This window comes from Anolis sagrei, chromosome 5 (assembly GCF_037176765.1).
Source record: "Anolis sagrei isolate rAnoSag1 chromosome 5, rAnoSag1.mat, whole genome shotgun sequence".
In the NCBI taxonomy this organism is placed as follows: domain Eukaryota; kingdom Metazoa; phylum Chordata; class Lepidosauria; order Squamata; family Dactyloidae; genus Anolis; species Anolis sagrei.
The window spans coordinates 101,682,987-101,702,231 of record NC_090025.1 but is presented as its reverse complement, the minus strand read 5'-3'; the positions used below and the strand labels follow the sequence as shown (position 1 = coordinate 101,702,231).

The following is a 19,245-nucleotide window of genomic DNA, read 5'->3' as shown; positions in this document are numbered from 1 at the left end:
TGAAAGGTTTTTGTTTGATCCTATTGATCTTGTTCCCTCTTACTTACTGAATGAGGCCAAAAGTCAGAACTAACAATTGTAACACTGCTACGTGTACTCACCATCATGTCAGCGACTGCAGAACTGCGCTCCCCCCCCACCAAACATTGACTTTCCTCGCTCTCTCCCAGTCCAACCCACCTGACCCCATCTCGCCAGCCATGCAGCCCCCTCCCTAAATAGTTTGCCCATGCCTGAGATAGACCATACGTAGATTCTTTGTCAAGGAGAGACCTTTAAAGGAAGGAACAGGGATGTTACAGGTTTAGTAGATCATGATCCATAGGATGAGGTGCTAGACTTCCCACTGTACGTACAATCAGACATTTATTACAATGATGCAACAACACTTATGAGCAGAACTGGGAAAGTCATGAGGCTGACACTTTCAATGTTGACATGCAAATAGAGAAACAGTGCACCCATTTATATTAAAAATTTTATTGAGATGATGTAATTACAAGCATTTAAAAAGTATTTGTAACTCACTGGCCCTGAGAAGAGGCATTCTTGCTTGCTTTGTTTACATTCATTCAATTCAAATCCCTTAACCCCACACCTTGAAGAAAAAAAGGAAGAGCCGTCATCAAGAAACTATAATTTACTTAAGAAAATAAAAAAGATTTTTTTCCATTAAAAAAACCCACCTTTTCATTTTGTACTTTGCATATGGCAGCAGAAATGGAAAAGAAACACATCCTCTCCCCTTTGAATGGAAGTTTGCTTATCAAACACGCAATTCGTATGAGGAACTTGCAGGAGGGTCATTCCGCAAATATATACGATTTAAGAACAGCCCTCCCAGGAATGCTTTTCTACCGTTGGTGATTGCTGCTGGTTGGGAAGGTAAGCACAATATATCATGTCAAGAGGAGACAGTTGGGAATTTGCCTCACAGTTGTCATTTCCACAAGCAACCATAATGTCTATTTGAAATAGAAAAGAAACTGGATTTGATTTCCGAATATGAAAAACACATCCTCACATGGATCGTTCTTTTTTCCAATTGCTACAATTGCTTCTGATCAGGCTGGTAATCACACCATTCATTAATTCCGTGGCTTTCTCTATACAGTCTAGGCTTCTTGCATTGATTAAAAAACATTGTAGACTTTCAGCTGTATTTAAATGGATAATTTGCATTTTCTGCAACTGAATAGACTAGCCTTTTTTCCCCCTTGGTAGAGTCAGTCAACCTAAAATTATGCAGGAATTTGCAAATTCAGGAAGAATAAATGGAAGTGGAACCTTTTGCACTTATAGTTAATCTGAAAGATGTGAACTTAATAAAGAGTATGATTTCAAGAAATTCCATAAAACATGTTGGCCATGGAACTTGTTCTGCCGCTTTGAGTCTCTCCTTGTGGAGAGAAAAAGTGGGCTATAAATAAACATACGAAAAATAAGAATAATTCCGTTGCCATTTGGGTAGCAGCGACTCTGCTGGAACTACTCTGAAGTGGTCCTGAGTCCTGGGTGCCAAACACTCTTGGTCTATTTAACTAGCCAATATATAAATAACAGACAAGCAAAATCAAGGTCATTGTGGAGGAAAGGAAGACAGGAATGGGGGGATCCACCAGTAGGATGAGTGAGAGGCAAAAAGTGATGACCTCCATGAGAGAATAAGGATCTAATATCTGTGAAAAGCTATCTGCTTTACTAATGATTTATTTTAAACAACAATAAATGTATAATCCCAGAGCAGGACTGCTCCATTTTTCTGTGTGAAACCTATTAAGAAATATGTGACATTTATTGACATCAGATTCCAATAAGTGGCTTGATCTATGTCTACTGCATAACACAGGATATTTCAAAATGATGGACCCAATTTATCTTTGCAACCATGAACTGCCCACAAATTGCCCATGAAAGAACACACACACACACACATATGCTCTTTATATATGTGGGGCATAGAGGTTCAAATGATTACTGCTAGATGCCTCTATCAGCTCACAAACAGCCCCTCATTCAGTCATTTCCAAGATGGCGACCCCCCCCCCCCCCCCAAATCATAAGACTTAATGAGATACTGGTATTCTCCATTCGTGTTAGATCTATTTCCTGTTCAAAATAGTTAAATCTTTCTAACTTAAGAATTTGGTAAACCATTTGCAACTTTTTACATAATTTAAAAAATGCAATGCAACTGTTTGGTCTGCCCCCGACACGAGAAATAAAAACGTCATTGCAACACATTGTCATCGTGAAATATATTCTTTAAAGTCTGGTTCCATCATTTTGAAACACCTAGGATACGCAGGCCCATATGGAATATCAGATTTAGCATCTTGAGATTCTCTCAAAACATTTCTACTCATCAAGAAGATTCAGAACCAAAGCTTGGAAAAAGATTTCGAGCGTGGGATTAAAAATTCAGAAACTGTGCTCCCCATTCAAAAAAACCCAGAAAAATTATGCAAATTAAGACAACAGATTAAAATATACTCAATTTGCATACCAGATTCAAGCAATATACTTTTTACCTTTTCCTGACATGGCTTTAGTCATTTTGATATTTTGGTGTAAGATATAGAAAGCCATGTCAATAAAATATAGATCCTGTTAACACAGATAACCTTATGCCATCATATATGCACAGACACGGGAATACTACAAGGCGTATTATTGATGGGTCTATTTTCGGAATAATTTAACAACCTTCAGAATCAACTGAAGCTGCAACTGTTAAGACTTCCTACAAACAAAAGGTACGTGCCAAGTTTCTCTTGTCCGAAAAGCTGGAAGGCTTCCCTGCAGGTACAAGACGTTCCTTCACATTTGTGAATTAACTGAGTTAACGATTCATGGATTTATTTGCTATTGCCTCTGTTGCCACCTTAATCTCTCTCTCTCTCTCTCTCTCTCTCTCTCTCTATATATATATATGCATTTCTAGGTTGCTCCAGCACAATTCCATGGTCTGGTGGGCCGGTTTCAGGCTGGAGAACCTAGAAATTTCAAGAGGGAACACCTCTACACCTTTTTAGGACACTTCAGCCAGAACTTGACCACAGAATCATGCTAGAAGACTTAGTGGTGCCTAGAGAAATGTTCTCTCAAATTAAAAAGAAAGTTGCAGACTCTTATTTATGGGTTTTCCAGATTTTCAGGGACTTTGCACCAAATGTGAAGGTTCAACTGTACATTTTAATGTAGGACGACAGAAATGCAAATCTTCTGAAATTAAGATCTATGCGCGACATGGGGAAGAACAACCAGAAAACTGCAAGGTTGCACCTGGATAGAATCAAATAAAAATAAAACAAAAAACAAGCAAGTGAACATATCACAACAATGTGAAATGAAATTAAAGACTGTATTTTTTCAATTCTGAGACACACTTTGAATATGTGTGTGTGTATACATACATACACACACACACACATATGTGTGTGTGTGTGTGTGTATACAGGGTGAGGCAGCATAACTTCCTTTTTTAATATGTGCGCCATTCAGTCAGTTGAAGACATAGTGGTCTCGTTCGAGAGGCGGGAGTATAAAGTTTTGTCCTAACACAGTTCAGTCGCTATCATGCGTTAGAACAGTGAGGAGCGTGCTTTTGCCATTGAGGCCTACTTTTCAAGCAGATTTGGAGTGGCCGGCCTGCTCTCCAGATTTGGCCTCTTGTGATTTTTTTTCTGTGGGGTGTTTTGAAATCCCGTGTTTATGTGAACCATCCAAGGACCCTACAAGATTTGAAGACCAACATCCAGGAAGAAATTGCCAACATAACGCCTGCTATGCTGGCAAGAGTCATGGCAAATGCCAGAAATTGGTTTACTCAGTGTATGGAGAATGGGGGACATCACCTACCTAATTTGATCTTCAAAACTACGTAAAACAAAACTTTAGGTATGCGTCTACATTATATACATTTTTTCCTGATTTTCCTGATTCATACAATGAGTTTATTAAGTTTTGAAAAAAAGAAGTTATGCTGCCTCACCCTGTATACACACACATACACACACAAATATATATATACATACACACGAATTAAGGTGCCTCTTACAAATGATGGCATCTTACAACTGAAGAAATACAGCATGTGGATTTTCTAGCACATTTGCTCACATCGACAACCTCTCAGGCAAGCACGGGCTAGTCAATGAAAAGCTAAATTGCCATTTTGAAGGCCACAAACCCTTCTTTTTATTTTTAAAATCAATATCCAGCTTCTAGTGATAGTTGAGTATTGTGCATGAGTGCACACAAGCACAAAGAAACTTCCCACTTGCAACTGAAAATATTCTGGTGCTGGCTTGACAAATTTAGTCAAGGAAAAATGTATTTAAATCGTGCTCAAGCTGGAAAAGTGGGGATCTTCTGCATTTTATTAGAGGTTCTAGCGTGCGTGGATGAAGTCATTGTACTCTGGGGATAAGCTGCCTCTCTGAAGACTCAACATCAGCTCAAGATATGCCATTCAGTGTCTCAGGTCTACAAACAGGAGGGGCCCTCTTCATTTCTTTATTACCTTCACAACATATTGCGGTCCAAAACCGATTCTCTTTGTGAGTTAAGAGTGATTACAAGCAATTTAGGCAACTGGAGACATTTTGTGATTTCACCACCTCTGTGACATTTCTCACGGTTTGTTCCTATGCCAGGATCATATTGTGATGCTCTGCAAGAAACAGTTGTGCTACATTTCCATAGGAAAGCCTTCAGGATTAACAAAACCCAAGTATTTTGCTTTATAACAGTCATTTTAAAAAGGCCAAATGGCATGATATTAAAGGGGGGAAATTCCAAACTAGCCAAACAAAAAAACAAAAAACAAAGAACACTCCAAGAACAGGAAGAATTTACAAATGAACAATATAGTGGAGCGGTGTTCCTGTCTCTCTCCCTCTTTCTCTCTCTCTCTGTCGTTCTCTTCCAAATCCTACTGCCAACACCACCTTAGCCCACGGTTTTGTTCTGAGGTGCTCTGGGGTTTGGCATCGTGTCCAAGGTAAATGCTTAATCCTGTGGTGTCATTTTCCACCAGAATGTGTCTTCACACTATCTGCTCTTCCCCAGACCAAAGTGAAGCACAGGACTGTTCTTCAGCACTCATCTTCCTGGTAGATTTGCTCATCCAGTTCCTGAGATTCAAGATGCTCCAGACGGTCAGTGCGGCCGCTCATAATCTCATCTGGGGTCTTCATGAACCTGCAAAACATAGGTAACGTATAAACATAATGGGAGTCAAAATACACACTGCAATTCCTAACATGTATGTACTGTTTTGTGTTATTTTTCTTACTTTGCTGGCATTTTGCAGCACTCTAATGTTTTTCTAGAAATTGTAAGTTCTTCATTCTATTAGTAATGAAAACAAGCAACTTGGATTGTCTAAAATTGGAGGAAGAGGACGTTTCTATCTTAAGGAAATTTCTTCAGTTTGTATGTGAAGAAATCCTTGCACATAGGAAGCAGGCAAGATTACATCGAAGAGAATATTCATACATACTATAAGCTTTCAGCTGTTGTTGGAAGGAGATCCTTCAAGCTGGATCTGGCTCCTCCCTTGTTCTTCACAGGCAGCGCACTTCACATGTTAGTCAACTTTACCACCACAAGGGGGAGAGCCAGCCCTACCTTTCCAATATGACAAGGCTCTGGACAAGAACATAAAAAATACTGTGCTTCTGGTAAGTACTAGTTAATTACTCCAACTAGAGTGGAAAGGATTCCCTTCCACAGCGGCTGAAAAGAAATCTTCATTGAAAGTACCAATGTTACATTTCCCAGTACTGAATGGAGGCAATCCTTCTCAAGCTAGGACCTACCAAAATGGCCATCACATCCCCCAGGGTGGGCATCAACCTACTACAAATTCACACACTAGTACTGGAAGCAATCCTTCTCAAGCTAGGACCTACCAAAATGGTCATCACATCCCCCAGGGTGAGCATCAACCTACTACAAATTCACACACTGGCATTGAATCTTTCTCAAGCTAGGACCTACCAAAATGGTCACCACATCCCCCAGGGTGGGCATCAACCTACTACAAATTCACACACTGGTACTGGAGGAATCCCTCTCAAGCTAGGACCTACCAAAATGGTCACCACATCCCCCAGGGTGGGCATGAACCTACTACAAATTCACACACTGGCACTGAATCCTTCTCAAGCTAGGACCTACCAAAATGGTCACCATATCCCCCAGGGTGGGCATCAATCTACTACAAATTCACACACAAGTACTGGAGGCAATCCCTCTCAAGCTAGGACCTACCAAAATGGTCACCACATCCCCCGGGGTGGGCATCAACCTACTACAAATTCACACACTGGTACTGGAGGAATCCTTCTCAAGCTAGGACCTACCAAAATGGCAATCACATCCTCCAGGGTGGGCACCAACGTACTACAAATTCACACACTAGTACTGGAGGTTACTAGTGTGGTTCATAAGTGCCTCCAAGTGTAGCTAAAAGGTAAATTTGGGGGGGGGGGGGGTTCTGAAGGAGAAAGAGGGGGGGGGGAAGGAGGAGGAGGAGGAGATGGTATTACCTGAACAAAAGCCTTTGTCCTGGCTCTTTTCTGATAATATTTAGTTTGTAGTAGTGGCGCAGGGCTCTAGACATCTTCTCATATGTCATATTTGTTCTGTTCTATTCATTTCAGAGTTTTAAAACAGAAGAAAAAGGAAATCATTATATGGAAATGAAAAAGATATGGCAACATTTTGGTGGAATTATATACATTAAAAAAAAACACAGCTAATAGCAAGAGTGAAGCAAGAGCAAGAGTTAAACACAGACTATTACAGACTCCATTATCTCCAATACTGTGACATTATAATAATTGTATACAAACAAAGTTACCATCATCATGGCCATTAACTGTATGCACAGGAACAGGCTGTATATGAGAAGTATTTCTGTATGTTCAAATATAAACTCAATTTAGCATTCTGGGCTAGTTCAAAAACATTATAATTCAGACCAGCACTTGTTGCACCAACATTCGCCTGATTTTTACCTTATGGTTTCCCCACAGCCGGGCCAGCCCGTTGGGATCCACTATTCGAAATATTTTGGATTCCCTGTCCTCCCATCGGATGAAGTTTTCGTACCGGGGATCTGACAGCAGCTGATAGACATAATCCCAAAGGAGTCTGCAGTCTGTGAAGAAAAGGACACCAAAGTTTTAAAAAAGCTCCAGTCTAAGAATGAATTGGGCAACTTCCCACAATTGAGTCATCAAATGGCATGATCCGCACAATTCCAATTTCAGTTTAAGCACCGGCTTTTGGAAGCAGGCAAAATTTCCTCTGGACCAGCATTTGCAACTGCAGTCATTCAAAAACCCTGGAAAAAAACCAGAAGTTGGGGGTGAAGAGGATGGCCTTCCCCTTTGACATGGAAGGCCAAATGCCAGGCTTACTTATCCTGAAATATATATTTGTATTGCCCTGGCATTCATTGTCTCTCTAGGTTCCTTATACATTCAAGAGATTTACTTTTCTTTCCTGATACTTGGGATTACAGCCCGCTTGTCTTGAATTTGATGCATCTGCCATACATCAATATAAATATTTCTGTATATACATTCAGTACAACCACCATTATCAGTAGAGTTGGACTAATATCCATGATTTCATCTACCTCCATCTGAAAAAATATGGAATTTTCTAGACCCTCCAGGGTGAATCTATGGTAACTTCCAACGGAAAGTGTTCCTTTGAATAGAATCCACTATCATTGGCCATGTTCTAGAGGCCATGTTCATATGGCCATGTTCTAGAGGCATTTTCTCCTGATGTTTCGCCTGCATCTAGCGCCCAAACATGAATCAAGGAACATGAAAGGCACTGCAGACTACTCCAACCAGAGAAGTCAGCCATAGCAGAGCACCCGATGAACCAACCTGGACACAGCATATTATTTGAGAACACAGAAATGCTGGACCACTCTCACAACCACGATGTCAGACTACACAGAGAAGCCATTGAAATACACAAGCATGTGGACAATTTCAACAGAAAGGAAGAAACCATGAAAATGAACAAAATCTGGCTACCAGTATTAAAAAACTCAAAAATTACAACAGCAAAACAACAGAGAGTATAAATCACCTCTCAAAGAAAGATTCCCCCAGGCACTTCCAAGCCATTAAATGCTAATCAAGGTGGTCAGTTGAAACATTCCTACCTAGCTCCAGCAGACAAAAGTCTTTTGTCACACCCTGGTCTTTCCACAGATATATAAACCAATTTTCCTACTTCCAACAGACCTCACTACCTCTGAGGATGCTTGCCATAGATGCAGGCAAAATGTCAGGAGAAAATGCCTCTAGAACATGGCCATATAGCCCAGAAAACCTACAACAACCCAGTGATTCCAGCCATGAAAGCCTTCGACAATACACAGAATCCACTATCATTTACAGTTTCCGGTTTCTACAGTAAGTTCAGGAACATATTCCCCATGGATACAACAGCAGTTGTACTGTATTGTTGAAGGGTATTTTTGCTATAACGTTTATACTTCCTTGTTTATACAAATTTATCAACTCATATTTTCTTACCAGCTGAGTGCAGAAAACACAGGTGCTCACATGTAGCCCACAAAGACTTTGTTGTGAGTATTTAAGCTTCCAAACTTTGCCCCCCTACCGCTTACTATTTAAGGGTACATAATACAACTGAAGGAGCATGGACAGTCCCGCACCCTCCAATTCAGACCTTGAGATGAAGGCCACAACACAATCCTGCATATGTAGGCTTTCCTTCTGCAAATGTTCACACCTAGCCAGGCCCGTAGCCAGGATTTTGATTGGGGGGGGGGGGGGCTCAGGATCTACCCTAGCAAACCGATTGTATCATTATCCCAATACCCCTATGCATATGGGATATATTGAGCATGGTGATCAGATCATGATATTAATAAACATAACAGTTTAAATAATGTACCAGTAAGGCCTTCTCACGGACCACCCTGAGAATTTCAGGGGGGGAGCTGAAGACCCTCAAGCCCCCCCCCCCCCCCGTGGCTACGGGCCTGCACCTAGCACATGAAGTTCAGGACTAAGGGAGGCTGGTGATGCCATGCATGGAGCCAACATTATATTCGAAGTGGCTTTGTGACACATTCTTTCTTCTCCACCTTGCCCACTGCCATTGGATGGGAGAATCACAAAGTCACAATATTGCATAGTCGGGACACCACTTTCAGCATATCTGCTCCAACACTGATTTTCTGTCCAGCCTGGCAGTTCTACAGAATAATTACATATATATTCCTTTGTATACTTAATGAACTATAGTCTGCAACTCAGGACTGCTACACATGCAAAAATCTACTTGTATTCAAGACAATGTTTCCAGGATTCAGTGAACACAGCCCTCTCTCATGCTGGAATGCAGTCTCTGAGTGAGGTATATTCTCTAAATTATACACGACACAGCATAAGTTAACAGGCATTGTGAAGGCACATACATATACACATATTTATTTATTTATTATATTTGTATACCACTCTTCTCAGCCCTTGGGCAACTCAGAGCGGTTGAGTCTCAACCAATTCATACCGTAGTCACTGCTATACCAACAACACTGAGTAAAATAAAAAAAAAATCTTTTCCTAGCTTGAAAGTGTTATTCCTGTTCAATTGTGCAGTACTTACTTTGAAAGAAGTTGTTACACTCCAGAAACGTTTTTGTGGCTGCCATAAACTATGTTGAATTGGTTGAGACTCGATGATATATTAACTGAAAAACTATAGCAAAATGTGTTGCAGGATGTCCCGCAAAAACAAAGTTTTTGCAATTTAATAAAGTTTTTACATGTTTTCATGATAGGCCCAATTAGGAAATGACATTTATATCCCAGGAACAAAAATTGGGTTACATAGTGTAATCCATATGTATGTGAGTGACATTTTTCTTTGCTCAGCATTTGCATAAAACATGCAAAAGCACTGCAATTACTCTATAGCTATTAAGCAATTAAGTACCTCCTCTTTTCATAATTGGAATGAAATTTCCCCCGATAAATACTCTAGATCTTTAATTAAAGGTCTAACAGATTACTTAGATTGTGTTTTCCTTCTCCTTCTTCCCCTTTCATTACAAGTGCTTTAAGACACAAGAGGTGAAGCACTGAAGTGTCTAGAGTAGCCAAGCGGAGTGAGAAATTCAGAATCCTGGAAGGGCAATCACAATATTGCAAACAAAGCCAACAATGTGTCAGATGAATTTCTTACTCTGTCTTCAGCATACAATACCCACTTGTAAGAGTGTCTCCTGCTTTTAAAAAAGGTAACAATGTTCAATACTCTATGACAGGGGTCCTCAAACTTTTTAAACAGAGGGCCAGGTCACAGTCCCTCAAACTGTTGCAGGGGGTGATTATAATTTGAAAAAAAAATTGAATTTCTATGCACACTGCACATATCTTATTTGTAGTGCAAAAAAACCCTTTAACACAATACAATAATTAAAAGGAAGAACAATTTTAACAAATATAAACTTATAAGTATTTCATTGGAAAGTGTGGGCCTGTTTTTGGCTGATGAGATAGGATTGTTGTTGTTGTTGTTGTTGTGTGCTTTCAAGTTGTTTCAGACTTAGGTTGACCCTGAGTGAGGGGCCGGGTAAATGACCTTGGAGGGCCGTATCCGCCCCCGGGCCTTACTTTGAGGACCCCTGCTCTAAGCTATCAAAGGCATTCATGTCAATACGAAAACAGGTTTTTAAAATGATCAACATCAGTAAAGACATAACAGAAGATCTACAAGCCACTCTAAACACTTTCGCAGAAGCATACGAGAAGCTCGGCCTGTCATTGAACATCGAGAGAGGCCCTAGATTTGGGCCTTTTGGTCTTTTTCTTTGCCGCGGCCGCGGCCAGCGAAGGTAAGTCCTGGCGCTCCATTGCTCGCCCCGGGGTGACAGGCGGCAGCAAGGCCCTTTCGTAAAGGGCCGCTCGAAGCCTCGAGACCCTGTTTTTCCTCATTTGAGGGGTAAATGAGGAGCAGATGGCGCAGGCCTGGGTTAGATGGGCTTCGCCCAAGCAGGTGAGGCAAAGGGAATGCCCGTCCGTGTCCGGCAGGATGTTAGGACATTTAGTGCACTTCTTGAAAGAAGTAGTAGTAGCCATGGTTGTGGCCTAGAGAGTAGTCGAAGGCCGGTCCGGGGTCAGAGCACTTGATCAGTCCAATAGAGCGTCAAATAGAGGGGCTAAGCAGAAGAATTGTCAAATCAGTCCAGTCAAATGTCCGTTAGTCACAAGAAATACAAGAAGATCGAAGATCGAAGGTTCTCTCAGCTATGCACACGCGAGCGGATTAAGAGAACTGTTGGCTAGCCCCGCCTTCGGGGTATATATACTCGGGAGGAGGGGGGGCGGGACTAGCTGGGGCTAAGATGTTCTTTTACTTTCTAGAAGGTTCCGGAAGTTGCACTGCGCAAGCGCAAGAATACCAAATGTACAATTCACAGGGACTACGACAGGAAACCAAAGTACTGTTCCAGCAGTCACTAGCCAACCCCTTTCCAATGCCAGGGATACAACTTAATGGTGTAACATTAGAAAACGTTGACCATTTCTGCTACCTTGGCAACCACCTCTCCACCAAAGTCAACATCGACACCGAAATACAACACTGTCTGAGCTCTGCAAGTGCAGCATTTTTCCGAATGAAGCAAAGAGTGTTTGAGGACCAGGACATCCGTAGGGGTACCAAGGAGCTTGTTTATAAAGCTATTGTCCTCCCAACGCTGCTATACGCCTGCAAAACGTGGACAGTCTACAGACGTCACATGCAACTCCTGGAACGATTCCATCAGTGCTGCCTCCGGAAAATCCTGCAAATCTCTTGGGAAGACAGGCGGACAAATGTTAGTGTGCTGGAACAGGCAAAGACCACCAGCATTGAAGCGATGTCCTCCGCCATCAACTCCACTGGACCGGCCACGTTGTCCGGATGCCCAACCACCATCTCCCAAAGCAGTTGCTCTACTCCAAACTCAAGAACGGAAAACGCAATGTTGGTGGACAGGAAAAGAGATTTAAAGATGGGCTCAAAGCCAACCTTAAAAACTCTGGCATAGACACTGAGAACTGGGAAGCCCTGGCCCTTGAGCGCTCCAGTAGGAGGTCAGCTGTGACCAGCAGTGCTACAGAATTTGAAGAGGCACAAATGGAGGGTGAAAGAGAAATGTGTCAAGAGGAAGGCACGTCAAACCAATCCCAACCAGGACTGCCTTCCACCTGGAAACCAATGCCCTCACTGTGGGAGAAGATGCAGATCAAGAATAGGGCTCCACAGCCACCTACGGACCCACAAGAATACTGATCCTGGAAGACAATCCTACTTGGCCAACGAGGGATCACCTAAGTAAGTAAGTAAATAACAGTCACCAACTCAAAAAAAGTTTGGATGAAAAAAAAAATGACATATGGTGAATTTCCTGCAAGAGGGGCAGCAGAATTACCAAAGCCTAACTTCAACAGCAAGAGAATTCCACCTCAGACAGGTGGTATCCTAACTTATGGGTCTATCTTGGAAGGGACTACAACACTACAGCATTACTTGTAGTGTTGTAGAAAGTCTATGGACACCGTGGACTACTAAAAAGACAACTAAATAGGTCTTTCAAAAAAAATCAAGCCTGAATTCTTAACTGGAAGCAGAATGAGAATTTCTTACTTTGAATTAAACTTGAGATGATGTGACACACTGGAAAAAAAATGCTTGGCAAAGCTGAGGCAGTAGAAAAAGAGGGATACCATGGCTCTGAATATGCAAGGTATTGGAGGACTAGGGCTCAGGGGGTCTTATTTATACAGCTGCCACAAAATAAACTTGACTTAATAGCCAATAACAATAAGTAAATAACAATCAATTAATCTATTGATTTTGTATTGGTCAGGACTGTATTACATGAATAATGAATATCTTTAGAGTGTGGAAATAGCTAAATGGTTGGCATGATGACCACTGCTGAAGATCCTGGGCTGCATGGCAAAGTTGGTTATCTCTCTGGGTTTCTGAAGAGCTGGGAAAATGAAATGGCAGCAATGTCAGTTTTGGCTAAAAGCGCTATTTGTTGGAAATAGAAATCTTCTACAAGCCTCCTATACTAAGTATTTGTTTTGTATATAATTCATATTGCTTACTATACTGTATATTTGTGCACTGGTATGCAGTTTTCCTTAGCTCTATGTTGTGGGAGGGACTGAAGACCATGTGACCCAGGTCTGGGGCTGTTCAGATCTCAGACTCCATTTTAGAAGTCAGTAGAAACAGAATGCTTTTGAGACTCTATTAGCGTCTCGGACCAGAGAGATGCTTTAGATGTATTGTCGAAGGCTTTCATGGCCGGAATCACTGGGTTGTTGTAGGTTTTTCGGGCTATATGTCTATGGTCTAGAGGCATTCTCTCCTGACCTCACTACCTCTTAGGATGCTTGCCATAGATGCAGGCAAAACATCAGGAGAGAATGCCTCTAGACCATGGCCATATAGCCCGAAAAACCTACAACAACCCAGATGCTTTAGACTTTGGACTTTTGGTTATAAGAAAGATGCCCTGTGTTATCTGCACAGAGAAACTACTTCAAATCCTATCTGTAACTGGATTGATAAGCAATGTTCCTGTATGCTGAATATATGAAGTCTGTGAGTAAACCAACTATGCCATTTTAAAGAAGACTACTTATTTTGGTCTCTTGAGAGCATGATTTAAACCAATATGTTTTAAGGGAGAGTAGATGTTTATGGGGCACTGAAAGAAGTACTTCTGAAACTTGGCTATATGTTTTTTGTGCATTGGCATATCTTTGTTCCTAACAGTTCAAAGAGATATCTAGATATATCAGTCTAACACCTGAGAAACCTAATTGTCTTCCATGAATACTAGTGGATATTTACTACTAATGAGAAGGTTGATTTAAACAAGTTTTTAACTCTTCTCAGGAAGCTCATACTTTACAAAAGGTTATGATTTCTAACAAAGTCATGCCTTTCCAAACGATTCCTGGTTTTCTCAAATGGTAATGAATGCCATTTTCCAAAAGGCTATGAATGCCATCTTCCAAAACTATCGATTGAATTCTATATTGTGAAGCACTTTGAGTTATTGTAATATGATCATGTTGTTCATTTGTTCAGTCGTTTCCGACTCTTTGTGACCTCATGGACCAGCCCACGCCAGGGCTCCCTGTTGGCCGTCACCACCCCCAGCTCCTTCATGGTCAAGCCAGTCACTTCAAGGATCCATCTTGCCCTTGGTCGGCCCCTCTTCCTTTTTCCTTCCATTTTCCCCAGCATAACTGTCTTCTCTCAGCTTTCCTGTCTTCTCATGATATGGCCAAAGTACTTCAACTTTGTCTCTAATATCCTTCCCTCCAATGAGCAGTCGAGCTTTATTTCCTGAAGTATGGACTGGTTTGATCTTCTCGCGGTCCAAGGCACTCTCAGAACTTTCCTCCAGCACCACAGTTCATATGATCATAATCAATATTAATTCAGTGATCGATTTGGATTTATGAAAATTAAAAAAACAAAAAACAGTATTACTTTGCACCAGACTCTAGGAATCTGGAAGTATAGGAACTGAAAATACATAATCAGGAGGCATCAAAGATAAAAGACAGAGAGTCTTTTTCTTTATTGTTTGTCTATCAATGGCTCCAGTCAAGGTATGTCTTCCTAGCTTGGAGCCCTGGAGCCAAAAACAACAAACAAAGAGCAACTTTCCTCAGCAAACAGGTCTTTCCAGTAACAATGACAAGTGCCATGTTCTCTTCTTGTCTTCTCATGGCAAGAATTAAGCATAATGCTTTTGACAAATCTAGTGCAACCTCAGAGCAAATACATCAAATCTAAATTGTGTGTCACATATTTTGTATATAATTTGTTATACTGAAATATCTTTTGAAATCCTTTTGTGTTATGATCACAGTGCTTATGGCTACAATCTATCCAGAGTTAAATATTTTAAACTGGATTTAATTACACATTAGACTCATGTTTAAATCCCTTTCAGTTAAATCTGTAGTGCTAATGCAACACTTGAGATCTATGACTGGAACGCACATCTTTAAGAAAAAGCAAAAAAGGTGGCACTAAGGGAGTGATTACTACTGCTCCTATCCTATTTCATTAATCTTAATCAGTATCCCTAACCTGTGACATTGTGTTCTTTCTCATGGAGTAAACAGCTATCTCAGTGTGAATTTATGAGCAAAGGAAAGACATGAAAAAAATCAGAATGAAATAAAAAAGGTAAATCAGATTCTCTTGAGCCATGGTCTACTCAGTCCTACCCACACACTTTGGGACATTGTAAAATTAAGTAAAAGTGTTTGTGGGGGGGGGGGGGGACTCTGATAATTCAATCACAAATCTTTAGTCTGACACTCAAAAATATTCAACTTTATAGATTTTGCTTAATATTAAGGGATAGAAAAGGTGTGCATGGATTTTTCCAAGAAAGAAGGCACTCTCAATTTTATTACACCATGGACAAAATGGCGGTACCTCTGTCTCCTTATTCTCCGTAACAGAAATCTTTCCCTGAAGTACCTTGTTAGTTTACCCAGGGGAGCCCACTCCACAACAGATAATGTTTCATCTCGAATAACTGGATTCAGCTGGGGGAAATGTTCTCCTACAACATATATTTACATAATCGTGCAATTTCCTTCTTCTGATTTATCAACATTTTTTTCTCCTTTGCAAAAAAAAAAAAGAAAAGAAAAGAAAAGAAAAAAAAGAAAAAGAAAGAAACACCTTTTGTGTTCCCTTCAAGTATTACTTTTCTTTTTAATTAAGGTATTTGGGGAAAGTCCCCAAATGTTGAATCAGATTGTTCCAAAGTTAGCTGAAAAGAGCAGTTAACTGCCCTAGAGCACTTCCGGGAAAACACAGCCTCCTTTGTATAGGGATGTGAAGCCCTCAGACTCAAAGGGGGGGGGGGGAGCTTTTTGAGCACTTTCTGTGGAACCGTTTTCTCAGAGCCACGTCTAGCTGAAAAATGAGGCCAAGATGTGTAGAAAGCACTGGAAGTGCAGGTAGAAAGTCCTTCAGTCCTTCTTGACAGCTTTACTATAAAGGAATATGTGTGCCTGAGTATTTGCTACCACCACCACCACCAGCTACTGCAAGCCTAGGAACACTCCTCAAGTGACAAACTAGCCTTGCCCACACCTCCCATGCCATATAGTCTCTCCTAACCTTTTACTTCTGTCTGCACACTGGGGGGTTCGTGAATGCAACTTTTCCCTTTAGCTCATTTTTTCTACAATAGCTATTGGGCACTGCTGAAAGGACCTAGTTGGGCAAGTACTGCTCATGTAATTCTGAATGTTCTGCCATATAAATAAAATAAGTCAAATTCTTACAAGTAGAAAAAGAGGATCACATGAAGGATAAGGTAAAGGTAAAGTCTAGTTGTGTCCAACTCTGGAGGGTGGTGCTCATCTCCATTTCTAAGCTGAAGAGCCGGCGTTATCTTTCGACACCTCCAAGGTCATGTGGCCAGCATGACTGCATGTTATCTTCCTGCCAGAGTGGTACCTGTTGATCTACTCACATTTGCATGTTTTTGAACTGTTAGGTTGGCAGAAGCTGGGGCTGACAGCGGGAGCTCACTCTGCTCCCCAGATTCAAACCTGCGACCTTTCAGTCAACAAGTTTAGCAGCTCAGCGGTTTAACACACTGCGCCACTGGGCTCCTCACATGAAGGATACTGGTAGACAAATAACTTTCTTCTGATTTTCTACATTGAAGAATCTTTGTTGTTCTTTGTGGTATTGAGGAGGACTCATTCCTCCTTTCTTTACTATCCTGAAGTGATACAATTTGGGAGAACTAGGCTATAAGGAACCCATAGTAAATTACAGCTTTGGAAATGGTAACTTTTTGACCATTTTTTAAATGAAGGATCATGTACATGGAAAGTCAATTATGTTCTGTCTATACATTATATACATTCTGAAACACTACATCAAGCTGCAAATCAAATAAGGAGACTTGAATGCATTTGCACCTATCTTTGAATATGGCTTGGCTGAATTACAGCAATCAATAATATACCTCGATCTCTTCTGCCCATTTGTTTTACAAATTGGTTTGGCTGGAAGCATGGTGTTATCCCAACTTAAAGACCATAAAATGTGGGAATGCATATTAACCAATGAGATAAATCACTCCTCCACACATATACACACAACCTTACAGAAGCAGTCGTAATCTAAAGTAAACTACAGTTAAACAGGTTTTTCTGCAGTTTTTAAATGCCTGATTTTAGGTCCTCAATCAAATCCATTAAGACTGTAAGCAGTTCCAGACAATAATTTTATCACTTTATCTCATTTACTTAATTTACAAAATGATGCACTTTCAGAGTTTCATAAAAATCCAACCATCACCCAAGCAAGAAAAGAAGCACAATTAAAGCACTGGTAGGCCGTGCAAAAAGAATCTGTAAACTCCACCTCCTCCAACATGAGCTGAACCACCTAAACCGGGCTCTACAGGCCGATGGATACACCACAGATATCAGAAGAGCTGCAAGACCAAGAACAAGGCATCTCTGCCTATGAACCCACCAGGACTTTGAGATCTTCCGGGGAGGCCCTGCTCTTGATCCCGCCTGCCTCACAGGCACGGCTGGCGGGGACGAGAGATAGGGCCTTCTTGGTGGTGGCTCCTCGGCTGTGGAACGCCCTTCCCACAGATATTAGACTAGCTCCATCATTATTGGTATTCCGCAAAAAAGTGAAGACCTGGTTGTTCGAGCAGGCGTTCGAATAGTTAGTGCAATGAGTGTAATGAACATAGGAATGGAACAATGGATGACGGATCTGGATCATGTTTTCAGTGATGAGACGCCAGTGAATGGCTATTGTTGTTAATTATATAGGATTGCTTATGTTACTGTTTTTTACCGTGTACTGTATTTTGCTGTTTGTTGTTAACCGCTGTGAGTCGCCTACAGGCTGAGAACAGCGGTATACAAATAAAGTAAATAAATAAATAAATAAACAAGCCAGGAGAGTAAAGACAAAGATCCACCCATGTGGAAAAGTGTTCTTACCATACATCCATACTGACTGTATAGGGAAGCTGATGAAGAAACACAACCTAGAAACTGTCTACAGACCTACTAAGAAAATCCAACAAATGCTGCGTTCAGCAAAGGACGAGAGGAATCCTTCCACCTCTGCAGGAGTCTATAGTATGCAGTTGTGGACAAGTCTACATAGGGACCACCAAACACATCATTGGCCAAACACAAATCAAGAGCATGAAAGGCACTGTAAAGTAATTCAACCTGAGAAGTCAGCCATAGCAGAGTACCTGCTGAACCAACCTGGACACAGCATATTACTGGAGAACACAGAAATGCTGGACCACTCGAACAACCACCATGTCAGACTACACAGAGAAGCCACTGAAATCCACAAGCATAGGAACAATTTCAACAGATAGGAGGAAACCATGAAAATGAACAAAATCTAGCTACCAGTATTAAAAAAAAAACCTCTAAAACCAGGACAGTAAATAAGGAGCAACACTAAAAAAACAGGGGAATTCCAGACCCTTGTGCCGGCAGGACTGAAGACCAACAGGTCGCAGGTTCGAATCTGGGGAGAGTGTGGATGAGCTCCCTCTATCAGCTCCAGCTCCCCATGCGGGGACATGAAAGAAGCCTCCCACAAGGATGATAAAACATCCGGCCGTCTCCTGGGCAACGTCCTTGCCAACGGCAATTCTCTCATACCAGAAGCGACTTGCAGTTTCTCAAGTCATTCCTGACACACACACAAAAAAAATCACACCCAGTCCAAATGTCATTGTCTTTCACTTTGATGCCCAACTATTTTTGGTTTTGGCTTTTTTTCTTTGCAGAAAATATATCTCAGGGAGGAAAACCTTTTTTTTACTGGAAGAAATAGGACCACTTTGCAAAAACCAATCATTCATCAGGAAATTGTCATAAACCCCATTGTAATAGACAGAACATCTTTGTGGATTGTGTTCCTTCTGTGAGTTTAATACCTCAAGTGGCATCCAGAATCTATTACACTCTCAGGTGTGATGAGGGAATGTTGTAATGGTAGGGACATTGTCTCTGCTGCTGTTTGTTCTTTGGTAAGTCAATTTCTATCTCTATTTACCCAATCCCTCCAACAATGAACTTGATTGCAATCTATGGATGTTTGTGTTTCAAATCAAATTAG

The 19,245-nt window shown here is 41.1% G+C and overlaps 1 protein-coding gene across 2 annotated transcripts in view; it reads right to left on the bottom strand.

Annotated features, from left to right (window-relative positions):
- Positions 1 to 464: 464 nt before the first annotated feature.
- Positions 465 to 19,245, bottom strand: part of ETV6 (ETS variant transcription factor 6) — a 133,143-nt gene continuing 114,362 nt past the window's right edge. For both annotated transcript variants that reach the window (XM_060778101.2, XM_060778102.2), the window contains exons 6-8: positions 7,029 to 7,171; positions 6,558 to 6,658; positions 465 to 5,205 (exon numbers count right to left, since the gene is read on the bottom strand). In XM_060778101.2, the coding sequence (XP_060634084.1) occupies positions 5,100 to 5,205; positions 6,558 to 6,658; positions 7,029 to 7,171 (350 nt within the window). In that variant the 3' untranslated portion in view covers positions 465 to 5,099. The remainder of the gene's footprint in view (positions 5,206 to 6,557; positions 6,659 to 7,028; positions 7,172 to 19,245) is intronic.